The 14,395-nt window shown below is 41.6% G+C and overlaps 1 protein-coding gene across 1 annotated transcript; it reads left to right on the top strand.

The window, feature by feature from the left end:
• Positions 1–2,526: 2,526 nt before the first annotated feature.
• Positions 2,527–14,160, top strand: LOC106584429 (E3 SUMO-protein ligase PIAS4-A). The gene is made up of 11 exons (XM_014169752.2): positions 2,527–2,663; positions 3,632–4,010; positions 5,694–5,778; positions 5,880–5,921; positions 8,439–8,529; positions 8,640–8,768; positions 8,943–9,048; positions 9,155–9,228; positions 9,653–9,813; positions 10,402–10,553; positions 10,745–14,160. The coding sequence occupies exons 1-11, from the start codon at positions 2,637–2,639 to the stop codon at positions 10,990–10,992; spliced, it is 1,494 nt and encodes a 497-aa protein (XP_014025227.1). The 5' UTR covers positions 2,527–2,636; the 3' UTR covers positions 10,993–14,160.
• Positions 14,161–14,395: the final 235 nt, after the last annotated feature.

Genomic DNA, 14,395 nt, shown 5'->3' on the forward strand with positions numbered 1-14,395 from the left:
ATCCAAGTACACTGCGTGCACAATTGTTAGGCAAATTGTATTCCTCGGGATTCATTTTATTGTTGAACAAACACAATGCTCTCAGTCAATCCAAAATGTTATTGAACCTCAAACCTGAATGTTTAACAAAGGAAAAGTGAGTTGTGTCTTTCTCAGGGAAATATATAAGTGTGCACAATTATTAGGCAACTATTAGTGTGCAGAATTATTAGGCAACTAAATTACAAAAATAATTTCTCTCAACTCACTTGTTGAGTCTCAATTTTTAGAGTAAGTGTAACAGATAAGTAACACAAAATGACAATTATATAACATTTTTGGCCTTTCAAAATATTCAGTGAACAATAAAGCCACCCTTATTTTCAAGAACTGCCATGAGCCTTCCATTTACATTTTAGTCATTTAGCAGACGCTTTTATCCAGAGCGACTTACAGAAGTGAATACATACATTTCATGCATATATTTTTTTTCCACTGGCCCCCCGTGGGAATCAAACCCACAACCCTGGCGTTGCACACACCATGCTGGCGTTGCAAACACCATGCTCTACCAACTGAGCCACAGGGAAGGCGTGTCAGTTTCTTGATCTGTTCACAATCAAGTTTCGCTGAAGCAGCAACCACAGCCTCCCAAATGCTGTTCAAATAGGTGTATTGTCTTCCCTCACTGTAAATCTCACGTTTGAGAAGGGCCCACAAGTTCTCAATAGGATTTAAGTCAGGTGAGGAAGGGGGCCAGGTCGTTATTCAGGCATCTTTGAGGCCCTTGCTGGCTAGCCAAGCAGTGGAGTACTTGGATGCATGTGATGGAGCATTGTCCTGCATAAAGATCATGGCCTTCTAGAATGCTGAGGACTTCTTCCTGTACCACTGTTTGACGAAAGAATCTTCCAGAAACTGGCAGTAGGTTTGGGAGTTGAGTTTCAGTCCATCTTCAACCCAAAAAGGTCCAACTACCTCATCCTCAATGATAGCAGCCCATACCAGTACCCCTCCTTCACCTTGCTGGCACCTGACTCAAAGTGGTGCCCTGTGTCCATTACTGATCCAGCCACGGGCCCATCCATTTGGTCCATCAAGAGTCACTTTCATTTCATCTGTCCATAAAACCTTTGAAAAATCTGTCTTCAGGTATTTCTTTGCCCAATCTTGACGCTTCAACTTGTGAATCTTATTCAGTGGTGGTCTTGTTTCAGTCTTCTTGACCTTGGCCATGTCTCTGAGCACTTGACACCTTGTACTTTTGAACATTCCAGGTAGGTTGCAGTTCTGGAATACGGTGGCACTGGAGGATAATGGCCCATTTTACCTGAGGTAATGAGGCTGCCTAATAATTATGCACACCTTGATATAAGGTGTTATTCACTTTCGCCACACCCTCCCTCATTACACAAATACATATCACCTGAAAATGATTAAATCCAATAAGCATTCAAGTTAATATGGTTTGGAGTTGGAAAATGTGAATAGAAACAATGAGAAGATCAGAATACTCACTTGCCTAATAATTGTGCACGCAGTGTATTATGAGTGAGCCATGCGGTAAAATGTGTCATTAATTAAAGCTAGAATCCTTAATTTAAAGAATACAAAGCGGTTACATCCACCTATGTATTGGTAAAAAGCTGAGGGATTGGCCTGGAGAAATGTAACCACTCTCAAATATATAGACAGAGATATGGATGCAAGGACTGACCATCCATAATATCAAAATTATAGTTTTAATTAGTTTTGAAGCAATCCAGCAGTCAAACTCATTCCATGGAGGGCCTAGTGTCTGCGTTTTTCTTTTCTTATTTCAATTAAGACCTAGAGCAGAGTTAGGCTATATGTATTGTTCCAATAGTATACTTAAGTTATGGCAAATTTGAGGTTAACATATATCAAAGATAATATATAACAGCGTATATAATCTTTAATTCGATTTTATGAATCAATTTGAACCATTTCTGTTCTTCAGCACAAATCACGAAGTTTGGAAATCCAGAAATGGATCTTCAATGGAGAGTGTGAAATCGGGATTTATTTAACTCATGATTGCTCTTATTCAATGCACTGCATTTTAAAATTGAAAATCAAATATAACCTCTCTCAGAACGTGACTTCAGTACGCTACATCTGTGTACTGCATTTTGACTTGGCTCCCTGTGATTATTTAGGTTTTGTGTTAAAAAAATATACAAAGCATTTATAATTGATAGCTAATAGTTCATTGCAAATCCCGAAGTGGAGTTTTTCACTCGGACAGGAGTTGATTTGGCCATGTGCCTCTCCCCATTTAACAAGTCATGCTTTCCTCTTGTGTTGAATTTCAATTATTTCCACAACGCATATTCTCTTTGACTCGATAGTATAAAACTCAGCAAACCCCAACGTTCAGCTATTTGGAGGCTGGTTATGTTTTCTTATAATTGAGGCCTAGCATAGAGGGGAGGCCTGTCTTTTAGTGTTTAAAAAAAAGTTGTACTGTCACTTTAAAACAATGCTGGCACGCCTACTTTCAGCACACTCCTTGAGGCTCGTGATGTAGTTGCTCTGTGATTGGAAGCAGAGAACCGTCGACCAGCGACCCCTCTGTCTCTCATTGGCGAAGGACTATCTTTCGGCTCTGGCTCTCGCGGGGCTGCTGTACGAAGATGGCGGCCGAACTGGTGGAAGCGATGGTAAGCAGAGCTCCGCTCGCCTGGGTTGATAGAAAAGGGTCTTCTGTAGCGTGGGGGATGGCCTGCTAGGCTGGGAAACTGTAAGGGTGTGCCATGAATACTGTCTAAAAGGGTTTAACTTAGCTACTTAGTGATGGTTGATTAATTGGTATATTGAAACTGGTTTCTGTGCGCTGCTAAGTGCGTCTAGTTAGCAGGGACATGGCAAAGTGATGAGACCATAAACATTCGCCATCAGGGAGTCGGCGTGAAATTGTACCATTCAATGTTTAAGCAAAATATTGCATTAAGCATTCGGGCCATCCGCTGTCCATTTGACTTCTCAAATGGATGTATTTTCAGTATTGGGGTGACAACAGAACAAGTGGAGTTAGCTTAGCTAGCTATGTAACCAATAGCCTAGCCTCTGTTGTCAGACAAGGCAATCGCTCAATGCCGCTGTCTGGACAAAACAGTAAGCATGTCACTAAGCCTTATACACGAACTGTAGGAATTAAGTCAATTGATGAGATTGACTGATGTAGCTAACTTGTAAGGTAACTTTCTTATTAACTAAATAGATTGCTAACGTTCCATGCATTGCCGGGTCTTCGACTATACCGGTGTTGTGTCCTATAGTAGTTACATGAGGGGACCAGTCTAGGTTTTGCTTGCAGGAATATGGCGTTAGGAACAGAAGGTGCTCACAGGTTACGTTACTGAATTCTAGAGGGTATGGATGGGAAATATTGCTCCAAGCAAATACTGACATTGATATTTCAACCCAGCAAAAAATAAGTTGGTATGATCTGAGTATACACTTTAAACAACTTTTTTTAGACACCTGTGCCCATCTCTTTGTGTAGGCTATTTTTCTTATTGGGACTTTCCTAGGTCAAGGAATCCAAAGATTGTAATGCAAAATCCAAGATTGTAATCCAAAACCTCCCCTCTTCTTCCTATCCCTCTCTCCTTTGCCTTCCCTCCAGAACATGGTGAAGAATTTTCGGGTGTCTGACCTGCAGACGCTGCTGGCCTCTATGGGCCGCAGTAAAAGTGGTCTGAAGCAGGACCTGGTGGGACGGGCACTGAGGCTGGTGCAAACAGAGTGCAGCCCAGAGCTGCTGAAGAACGTGCGGCAGCTCTATGAGTCACGCTTCCCCAAGGCATCAGGTTGGCTGGCTGCCCGGCGCCCGGAGGGGGTCTCTGTGGCCTACTCCTCCCTCAGCTCCTCGCCCACTGGCACACAGGGCGCAGACTACCTCAACGGCATCCCCAAGCTGTCCTCCACACCAGCAGCTGAGGTCAAGCTGGTGTCACTGCCATTTTACCAAACACTGGAGAAGCTGTTGCTGCCAACGGAGCTGAGTAAGTGATTTTTGTATTTTTTTTTCGCCCCGCAGTGAGATGTCAGGCTAGTCTTTGTAGAGAGGGCCAAACATTTTTACTGCTCAAACAATAAAGTTCAGAAGAATACTTCCTGGTCAGGTCTTGTTGCCAGGGGGTTTTCTGACCTCTGGGCCCTCGCCCTACACATACAGTGCATTCGGGAAGTATTCAGACCCCTTGACTTTTACCACATTTTGTTACAGCCTTATTCTAATATGTATTTTCTTTTATATGTCCCCCTCAATCTACACACACTACCCAATAATGACAAAGCAAAAAAGGTTTTTGGGATTTTTTGCTAATTTATATATAAAAATAAACTGAAGTATCACATTTTCAAACCCTTCAGTCAGTACTTTGTTGAAGCACCTTTGGCAGGGATTTACAGCATTGAGTCTTGGCTTTGAAGCTACAAGCTTGGCACACCTGTATTTGGATAGTTTCTCCCATTCATCTCTGCAGATCCTCTCAAGCTATGTCAGGTTGGATGGGGAGCTGCACAGCTATTTTCAGGTCTCTCCAGAGATGTTTGCTCGGATTCAAGTCCGGGCTCTGGCTGGGCCACTCGAGGGCATTCAGAGACTTGTCCCGAAGCCTCTCCTGCGTTGTCTTGGCAGTGTGCTTAGGGTCGTTGTCCTGTTGGAAGGTGAACATTCGCCCCTAGTCTGAGGTCCTGAACGCTCTGGAGCAGGTTTTCATCAAGGATCTCTCAGTACCTTGCTCCGTTCATCTTTCCCCCGATCCTGACTAGTCTCCAGACCCTGCCGCTGAAAAACATCCCCACAGCATGATGATGCCACAACCATGCTTCACCATCGGGATGGTGCCAGGTTTCCTCTAGACTTGCCGCTCTACCATAAAGGCCTGATTGGAGTGCTGCGGGGATGGTTGTCCTTCTGGAAGGTTCTCTCATCTCCACAGAGGAACTCTGGAGCTCTGTCTGTGACCATCAGGTTCTTGGTCACCTCCCTGACCAAGGCCCTTCTCCCCTGATTGCTCAGTTTGGCTGGGCGGCCAGCTCTAGGAAGAGTTTTGGTGGTTCCAAATTTCTTCCAATTAAGAATGATGGAGGTCACTGTGTTCTTGGGGTCCTTCAATGCTGCAGAAATTTTTTTGGTGACTCGACACAATCACGTCTCAGAGGTCTACGGTTTTTGTTCTGACATGCACTGTCAACTGTGGGACCTTATCTAGACAGGTGTTTGCCTTTTCCAAATCATGTCCAATCAATTGAATTTAACACAGGTGGACTCCAATCATGTTGTAGAAGCATCTCAAGGATGATCAATAGAAACAGGATGCACCTGAGCTCAATTTTGAGTGTTCATAGCAAAGGGTCTGAATACTTAGAAATACCTTATTAACATGTTTGTTTAATACATTTACAAACATTTCTAAAAACCTGTTTTTGTTTTGTCATTATGGGGTATTGTGTGTAGATTGAGGACAAATGTATTTTTATCAATTTTAGAATAAGGCTGTAAGATAACAAAATGTGGAAAAAGTCAAGGGGTCTGAATACTTTCCCGAATGCACTGTATATTAATGATAGAAACATGCCATGGCATTAAAATGAGAAGTACTAAGGACATTTTGGACATTACGAAGCATAGTGATGTTGTGCATTGTGTATGATCTATTTTTCTGCACCTGTCGTTGTAGTTGCCCAGAACAGTGAGAAACTGCAGGACAGTCAATGTGTATTTGAGTTAACACAGAGCCAAGCAGACCAAGTCAGAAACTCAACGTGAGTATAACACTTTTATTCAAAGTTAACTGTCTATTCTACTGCTTGTGACTTTGAATGAGCACTGAGGGTACCATCATTTTTCCCTCTTGTTGTTTCAGTGAGCTTCGGCCAGGAATGAAGGCAATCCAGGTGGTTCTTAGGTGAGTTAAGAGGTCCAACTGTTTTACACACACAGCAGCACACCAATCCCAGTGTTAATATAATTGCATAGGTACGTATAGTTGATACATACAGTACCAGTCAAAAGTTTGGACACACCTACTCATTCAAGGATTTTTCTTTATTTTTTACTATTTTCTACATTGTAGAATAATAGTGAAGACATCCACTATGAAATAACACATGGAATCATGTAGTAACCAAAAAAGTGTTAAACAAATCAAAAAAACATTTTATATTTGAGATTCTTCAAAGTAGCCACCCTTTGCCTTGACAGCTTTGCACACTCTTGGCATTCTCTCAACCAGCTTCACCTGGAATGCTTTCCCAACAGTCTTGAAGGACTTCCCACATATGCTGAGCAATTTTTGGCTACTTTTCACTCTGCGGTCCAACTCATCCCAAACCATCTCAATTGGGTTGAGGTCAGGTGATCGTGGAGGCCCGGTCATCTGATGCAGCACTCCATCACTCTCCTTTTGGTCAAATAGCCCTTACATAGCTTGGAGGTATGTTGGGTCATTGTCCTGTTGAAAAATAAATTATGGTCCAACTAGGCACAAACCAGATGATATGACGTATCGCTGAATAATGTTGTGGTACACCTGCTAGTTAAGTGTGCCTTGAATTCTAAATAAATCACTGACGGTGTCACCAGGAAAGCACCATCACACCACCACCTCCATGCTTCACGATGGGAAGTACACATGCGGAGATCATTTGTTCACCTACTCTGCGTCTCACAAAGATACGGTTGGAACCAAAATTCTCCAATTTGGACTCCAGACCAAAGGACAGATTTCCACCCGTCTAATGTCCATTGCTCGTGTTTCTTGGCACAAGCAAGTCTGTTCTTCTTATTGGTGTCCTTTAGTAGTGGTTACTTTGCAGCAATTAGACCATGAAGGCCTGATTCACACAGTCTCCTCTGAACAGTTGATGTTGCAATGTGTCTGTTACTTTAACTCTGTGAAACATTTATTTGGGCTGCAGTTTCTGAGGCTGGTAACTCTAATGAACTTATCCTCTGAAGCAGAGGTAACTCTGGGTCTTCCTTTCCTATGGTAGTCCTCATGAGAGCCAGTTTCATCACAACGCTTGATGGTTTTTGCGACTGCATTTGAAGAAACTTTCAAAGTTCTCGAAATTTTCCGTATTGACTGACCTTCATGTCTTAAAGTAATGATGGACTGTCATTTTTCTTTGATTATTTGAGCTGTTCTTGCCATAATATGGCCATCTTCTGTATACCCCCCTACCTTGTCACAACACAACTGATTGGCTCAAATGCATTAAGAAGGAAAGAAATTCCACAAATGAACTTTTAACAAGGCACACCTGTTAATTGAAATGCATTCCAGGTGACTACCTCATGAAGCTGGTTGAGAGAATACCAAGAGTGTGCAAAGCTGTCAAGGCGAAGGCTGGCTATTTTGAAGAATCTCAAATATATTTTGATTTAACACTTTTTTTTTTTTTGGTTACTACATGATTCCGTTTGTTATTTTATAGTTTTGATGTCTTCACTAATGTTCTACAATGGAAAAAAAGTAGAAATAAAGAAAAACCCTTGAATGAGTTTGTGTCCAAACTTTTGACAAGTACTGTACATGTTAGGTACATACAGTTGATTTGCAAAACTCAAGTATGCGGTTATAGCCTTTGCCATATCAGTATCTAGGTTTCCATCAATTTGTTAAAAGATTTTCATGCAAATATTTGCTTAAAATATGCAAATTTCACAAGCAGTGGTCGATTTCCATCAAACTGTTTTGTTAATTAAAAGCTGTGCGGGATGACGTAGTGCACATAAAAAGCACTTTGTCGTATAACTTAATTTACCAAATAAATTTAAAAAAACAAGTACAATGTGTTTCCATCCAGTTTTTAACTCTGCCGTTGGTTTTGGCACAAGAAGTCTGCAACAAACGGTAAATGTGCCCACTGGTCTTAGCACGTGTGCTCTAGCCAACAGCTCGCCGATGCCATGCAGAGGGTAGGCTTCATGATGACATTTTGGATAAGAGCAAGATCATTTTTATTTGTCAATTGACAGCCAAGCATTGATCATCATGTCACTAGTGTCAAACTAAGACCCTCAATATTTACTGGAAAGGAGCATCAAGATCATCACTGTGCACTTTCACCACCCTGTGAAGTTCATAACTTATTTCATCTGTAGCCTAATAAACTGTGCAGTGTGCATGCTTTTCTAAGTCATAGGAGAACCACGCAACATTCAACATTTTACTTCGAGATGATGGTATTTTGTTCTGTCGACGTTTGGAAAGTTTTCCTCTACAGTGTCCTCGTTTTGTCAACAGTGAAAGTCAAAAAACAAAATGGTGTACAATTTGAAATGTGTGTATTGAATGACAAATCTGACCACCTCAACCATTCATTGGGAATGGCTCAGTGTCTGAGGCTTACAAATGTTGCCACTTATCTAACACTGCTAACCAATGACCCTCCTATGCTGTTTCTACGATGCTTTACAGAATCTGTTACACAGACTCCATCGGTGTCCAGGAAGATCAGTACCCTCCCAATATTGCTGTCAAAGTCAACCAGTCTTACTGTCATGTACCGGTGAGTAGTCAAGATGGTTTGTATGCCTGATGGGATTCCCCAACTAACTAAGAAAATACCTTGGCCTCTAAATATTGGAGGCTTAACATGTCTATATTTGTTCTGTACAGGGTTACTACCCTTCTAATAAGCCAGGTGTGGAGCCGCGTCGGCCCTGTCGCCCAGTCAACATCACACCCTGGTTACACCTCTCCACTGCCACCAACCGGGTCACTGTCACATGGGGCAACTTCGGCAAGGTCGGGCTCTGGTTGACATTGTTCTGGAATTGAAAACCTCGCTGCTGTATTCCAAATTTGTTTTGATTCATTTTTATGACAAGTATTTTAAATGGTGTGGTTTGTTTTCTGTAGAACTTCATATCTGCTGCTTTCCAGTGTTCATTCTGCTCACTGCTCTCGTTCTGTGTGCAGCGCTACTCGGTGGCAGTGGATTTAGTGAGGGTCTTCACATCAGCAGAGCTCTTCGGCCAACTCAAACACTGCTCAGTGGAGAGTGCAGAACGCTGTCGTGAACGCAGTAAGTGGTCTCAACATTTTTCTCTTTCTCCCTGTTTTTCATGCATCTTGCATTTTAGTGATGTTCACCGTGTGATGTTGAACTAGTTTCTCTCTGCTGTGTCCAGTTCAGGACAAGCTACGCTTTGATCCAGAGAGCGAGATCGCTACCACAGGGCTACGGGTGTCCCTCATCTGTCCTGTGAGTATCTGCGCTCCCACCCTAATCCATATCCACCCAAGAGAGGAAGTCACAAACTTTTCAGTTGTTTCTGACCAAAACAAAGAACTCACGACACGACAAACAGGCTACAACCCACCATTTGTCCACAGCTTAATAATCAAATCAAATTGTATTCGTCACATGCATATACAATAGGTGTAGACCTTTCCGTGAAATGCTTACTTACAAGCCCTTAACCAACATTGCAGTTCAATAAATAGTTACTCAAATATTGACAAAATAAACTAAAGTATTATTATTTAAAAAAATTATCAATCAAAAAGTAACACAATACATTTAAATAACAATAACTAAGCTATATACAGGGGGTACCGGTACTGAGTCAATGTGCGGGGGTACAGGATAGTCGAGGTAATGGCATGTCTCCCTTTCCTACTCTCAGCTGGTGAAGATGCGGATAGGTGTTCCATGTCGGGTGATCACCTGTGCCCACCTGCAGTGTTTTGATGCCATCTTCTTCCTGCAAATGAATGAGAAGAAGCCCACGTGGACCTGCCCTGTGTGTGACAAGCAGGCTCCCTTTGAGCTGCTCACCATCGATGGGTAAGTAAGGCACGTTGAGACTTACTAGCACTACCACTCACAGGAATTTGAGAACCACGCTTCCTCTTTGCATGGGTCATTGCTTGTTCAACCTTGGAAACAAACATTTGCATTTTTGGAGAAATTTGTAGACTCCTGTCAACTTGCAATGGCTTAACTACACTGGGCTACATTTTCAATAAGGCTGTTGTCTCTCCCTGTTATATTGTGGAACAGAGTAGAATATCAAACCATTTCCATTGGGCTCCCGAGTGGTGCAGTGGTCTAAGGCACTAAATCTCAGTGCTAGAGGCGTCACTACAGACCCTGGTTCGATTCCAGGCTGTATCACAACCGGCCGTGATTGGGAGTCCCATAGGGTGGCGCACAATTGGCCCAGCGTCATTAGGGTTTGGTCGGGGTAGGCTGTCATTGTAAGTGAAAATTTGTTTTTGACTGACTTGCCTAGATAAATAAAGGTAAATAAAATTCCACAAACTTCCTATCTAAGATTTGAGAGTTGATAATGTTGTGGGACACATCCGATCGATCCATTGTGAGTCCTGGTATGATATGTACTTCTCTTACTGACTGTTTCTCATGTTTCAGGCTGGCATCTGAGATCTTAAAAGAGACCCATGAGGATATTGAGGAGATTGAATATCTGACTGACGGGTCATGGAGACCCATCCGAGATGAGAAGGAGAAGGAGAGGGAGAGGGAACGCAGCAACACGCCTGACTACCCTGTTCTGGATATATGTAAGTGCATGTCGAGTATTGCCATTATTGCCTTTTTGACAATTGCAGACTAACGTTTTGATTTTTAATTTAAGTTTTCAAAATGAATTTAAGACCCCACTCTGTGTAGGTCATGTCTTTTATTTTTTTATATATTTTTTTCAACGGCATTGGTTTGTAATAGTGTGTGTGACCCTGTTCCTTCTTCTCAGGTGTTCCTGAGGTGAATGGCCACTCCCCGGCCCACAGCAGCACCAGCCAGACGGGGAAGTCAGGAGCAGGGTCTACGGCAGGGGGGGCGGGAGGAGGAGGAGGAGTGGTGGTTGATCTGACTCTAGACTCTGAGGAGGAGGGGGGAGGGGCTGGAGGAGACAGCGACGACACTGAGGACAGCCAGGACAGCCCTGCCCCCAAGAGGGGCCGATACGACTATGACAAGGACCTGGTCACAGCGTACTGACTGGCGGACTGACCCCACAGACTGGGAGAGATGGTTGGGCTAAATTGGAAGACTGGAAATCATTAGTCCCTACTACATCGCCCGCCCGCCCCCACTACTCTAGCATATATTCCCACAGACACATGCGCATACATGCACTGTCAACCTCTGGAGTGGTTAGGCTTCCTCAATACACCACTGGAAAAAGCAGCTCCCTGACACTTGTGACCCCTCCCCCTCCCAGCATTCAAATTCTGTATCCTCCATCATAACGACCATTGAAAAGAGTAACCTCCCAAACTATTTCTCCCTCCATCTTCTTGTACTTTGTATTTGACTTGAACTTAAGGCTCTCAAAGCCACAAGCATTTGGTGTTTGCGTCTCAGAATTTGGCCACTTTTTGTGATCGCAGGCAGTTGGAGATATGGAGCCTCCTCCGTAGTTTAGTGGTAAGAGGCCAAATAACTTCAATGAATAATTTGGGACACGAACAACAGACAAGATTTTTCTGGAATATGATTAAATTGAACAACACCCCTACTTTTTCTTTCTGTTTAATTTATTCAGACAATGAAAATAAATTAGCTCTAACAAAACCTTCCCCCATTTCTATTGTCTTTAAATGCTGACAACCTACCTCAGTCATACACAGCAAACTTACTTGACCAGAGAGAGTAGCACCTGAACTAAGGTTGCTATAGTATTTAACAAGAGGGTCTATTTTTATTTTTTTGGCTAACTTTTTTTCGCTCACTCGCCTCACTTTTCCAAACAATTTATGTATGGCCTTTCTAAGGAATGGGTTATTGGAATCAGGGTCGTGTTCATCAGGGCACATGTTGCAAAACATATTTTTATGGTTTGTAACAGAAAATGAGCATTTCTTATTGGACAAGTACAGTTGGTACCTCCCTGTTTAACTCCATTAGAGCAATGTGGTTCCAATTTGTGCCTACTGAATGCGACCCAGGAATGCTGTGTCTTTGACAAGTTCTTGTATATACTCCCCACTGCATTGAAATCTACGATTTAATTTGGTGGCTGAATTCATATGACAAGCTATTGTCTTTGTGGAGAGTTTGCAAAAACAAGCAGTTATCATTTGAGGTTTTGGAACATAATCTTTTCAGATTCTTCCCAATGTTCTGTTTTGCCAGTGTTGTTCATATTGATCAAGGAAACAAATGCAGGATGTATTCTTTTCACTTGCCTATTTCATGTCAGTTTTCAACAGTTGAATAGTCTAGAGACTGACTACTGCTGCATTCAACCTTCCCCTGATATCCTGAGAGCTTTGCAGGGGTTTGAACTGGACTAGAGTTTGTCTTTCTGTTTTTTTATTGAACAAGGCTAAAGAATGATCATGTCACAAATATTAGTATCCACACAATTGGTCAAGATCATGTTGAGGCAATTGTGCCAAACAGATTTGGGTCAGTTATCTCTTGATGTGAGGTCAGATTTGGGTGCCTTTTTGTTTTGAGTTAAGATTGGTGGAGGCTGGAGCCCACAGTTGTTTGGCTACTTGAGCTGGTCTACACAGGAAGGCTCAGTAAGAAAATGTAATTAACTTTTTTTTTTTCTTTTTTTCCCTGGAGTGGAAGACTTGAGGGATGTGTCTTCAGATCTGGAATGGGATTAATTTGTCAGTGTCGACATCCTTTTTGACTTAATTTTCTTCGTCTTAAGTATTTTATTTATTGATAATTGATTGCTTCACGTCTTTGTTTTATTTGAATGGCAGTTTATATTAAAATGTACATATGTCTCAATGGAAAGAGTGCTTTACCAGAGCATTTATATACGGCTCTGATCTGTACACGTTTTCAGTAAGGGATAGCAGAACACTTACGAAGCTTGGACTATTTGTGGAAGAGTGAATGATTGCGGCACAAAGCACTGCCATTGTTAGACAGGTTCCATTCCTTTTCCTCTGAGGAAACTTAGCACTTCTAACCAATGACACATTCTGCCTCCTCTCAGTTCAAGGATATTACCCTCAGAAATCAGCATTTATTATCACATAGATCCTAGATGAATGTCCTCTACATCAGTAATAGCTGCTTCAGAGGAGCTTTTTCCACGGGCACAGTTAAAATTGTAATAAACAGTTCATCTTTTGGGTAACAACAGTTGTTGAGAGAATTTGGCTCCATGGATGGTATGAGTTTAATATCCTCTCACTTTTATTTACTTTCGTGGTCATTAGATTCCTCACTCCAAGAGTCCCTGTTTTCAATCTGTACTGTAGAGATGGCATTTCTGTTTTTATAGAACGGTGTGTTCTGAATTCCTAAAATGTCTCAAATGGTATTGATGATGCATGCATTTGACTATAGCATATTGACATTTTGTGATCATCCTGAATTCAGACTTGCGTAGACATTTTGTCCAAAGTGTAGTAGTATATCTAATAATGAGATGGTAATGACCTGAGGAAACACATGGGCTCTGGTCTTTTATGTTAACCTGGTCTTCCAAGTTTCTGCAGTACTCATGACATGTCCATATAGCTTGCGGATTGTTATACCGATTGGTGAGTCCTGTAAACATGGGAAACCCGCAATGATTGATGGCACTTTCTGTAAAAGAAACTCAAACCGTAGCCGTGTCCCTGAATATGACAGTCGTTGTACAATTTAATGCATTTAAGCAACATGTTAATACATCTTGCAGAATTTCATCTTCAACTAACAGAAATGACTTTACAGATTTGAATCACATTGTTTAAATTTACAGGTGCAAAAGTGTAAAAGAATGTCGCTGCGCAGATGACATTTCCTCAAGCTTTTTCAGAGAGGTGAAGTACATGTTTCTAAGGAACTCAGTTATAATAATGGTTAAGGTAGCATGAGCAGTGGCTTGCAATCCATGATGTAAATGTTTTGTTTGTCTTTTTATATGTTCATATTAAAAGACAATACAATTAAAATATTTTATTAAGCTTTGAATTGCCTCCAGTTGTCCCAAAAGTCCAATAAAATCACAAATACCAGTGTTGGAACTGATGCCAATTTAGGGGTAAGAGAGGTGGTTGAGGTGTAGATTGGTGGGATGTCCTGTACCAGATGCTGTGGCCTGAGGGACACATTTGTCTCCTGTTCAAAAAGAACTGTAAAATTCTAAATAATCGTATTCGAACACCTGTTATTGATGTGTGGAACTAATTAAAACATTTTTAAATCTAATTGTCTTAATTAATTTTAGCTTTAAAACTAACTGAAGTTGCTTCTGGAAAAAGTGATTTTAAAACAAACATTTAATCATGATCAAATTACTTTTGCCAGTTTTCCCATAGGTAATCAAATTGTATTTTTCACATGCTTCGTAAACAGGTGTGGACTAACAGTGAAATGCTTATGTATAGGCCCTTCCAAACAATGCAGAGAGAAAGAAAATAGAGAAATAATAGAAAAGTGAAAC

Source organism: Salmo salar, chromosome ssa23 (genome assembly GCF_905237065.1).
Source record: "Salmo salar chromosome ssa23, Ssal_v3.1, whole genome shotgun sequence".
In the NCBI taxonomy this organism is placed as follows: domain Eukaryota; kingdom Metazoa; phylum Chordata; class Actinopteri; order Salmoniformes; family Salmonidae; genus Salmo; species Salmo salar.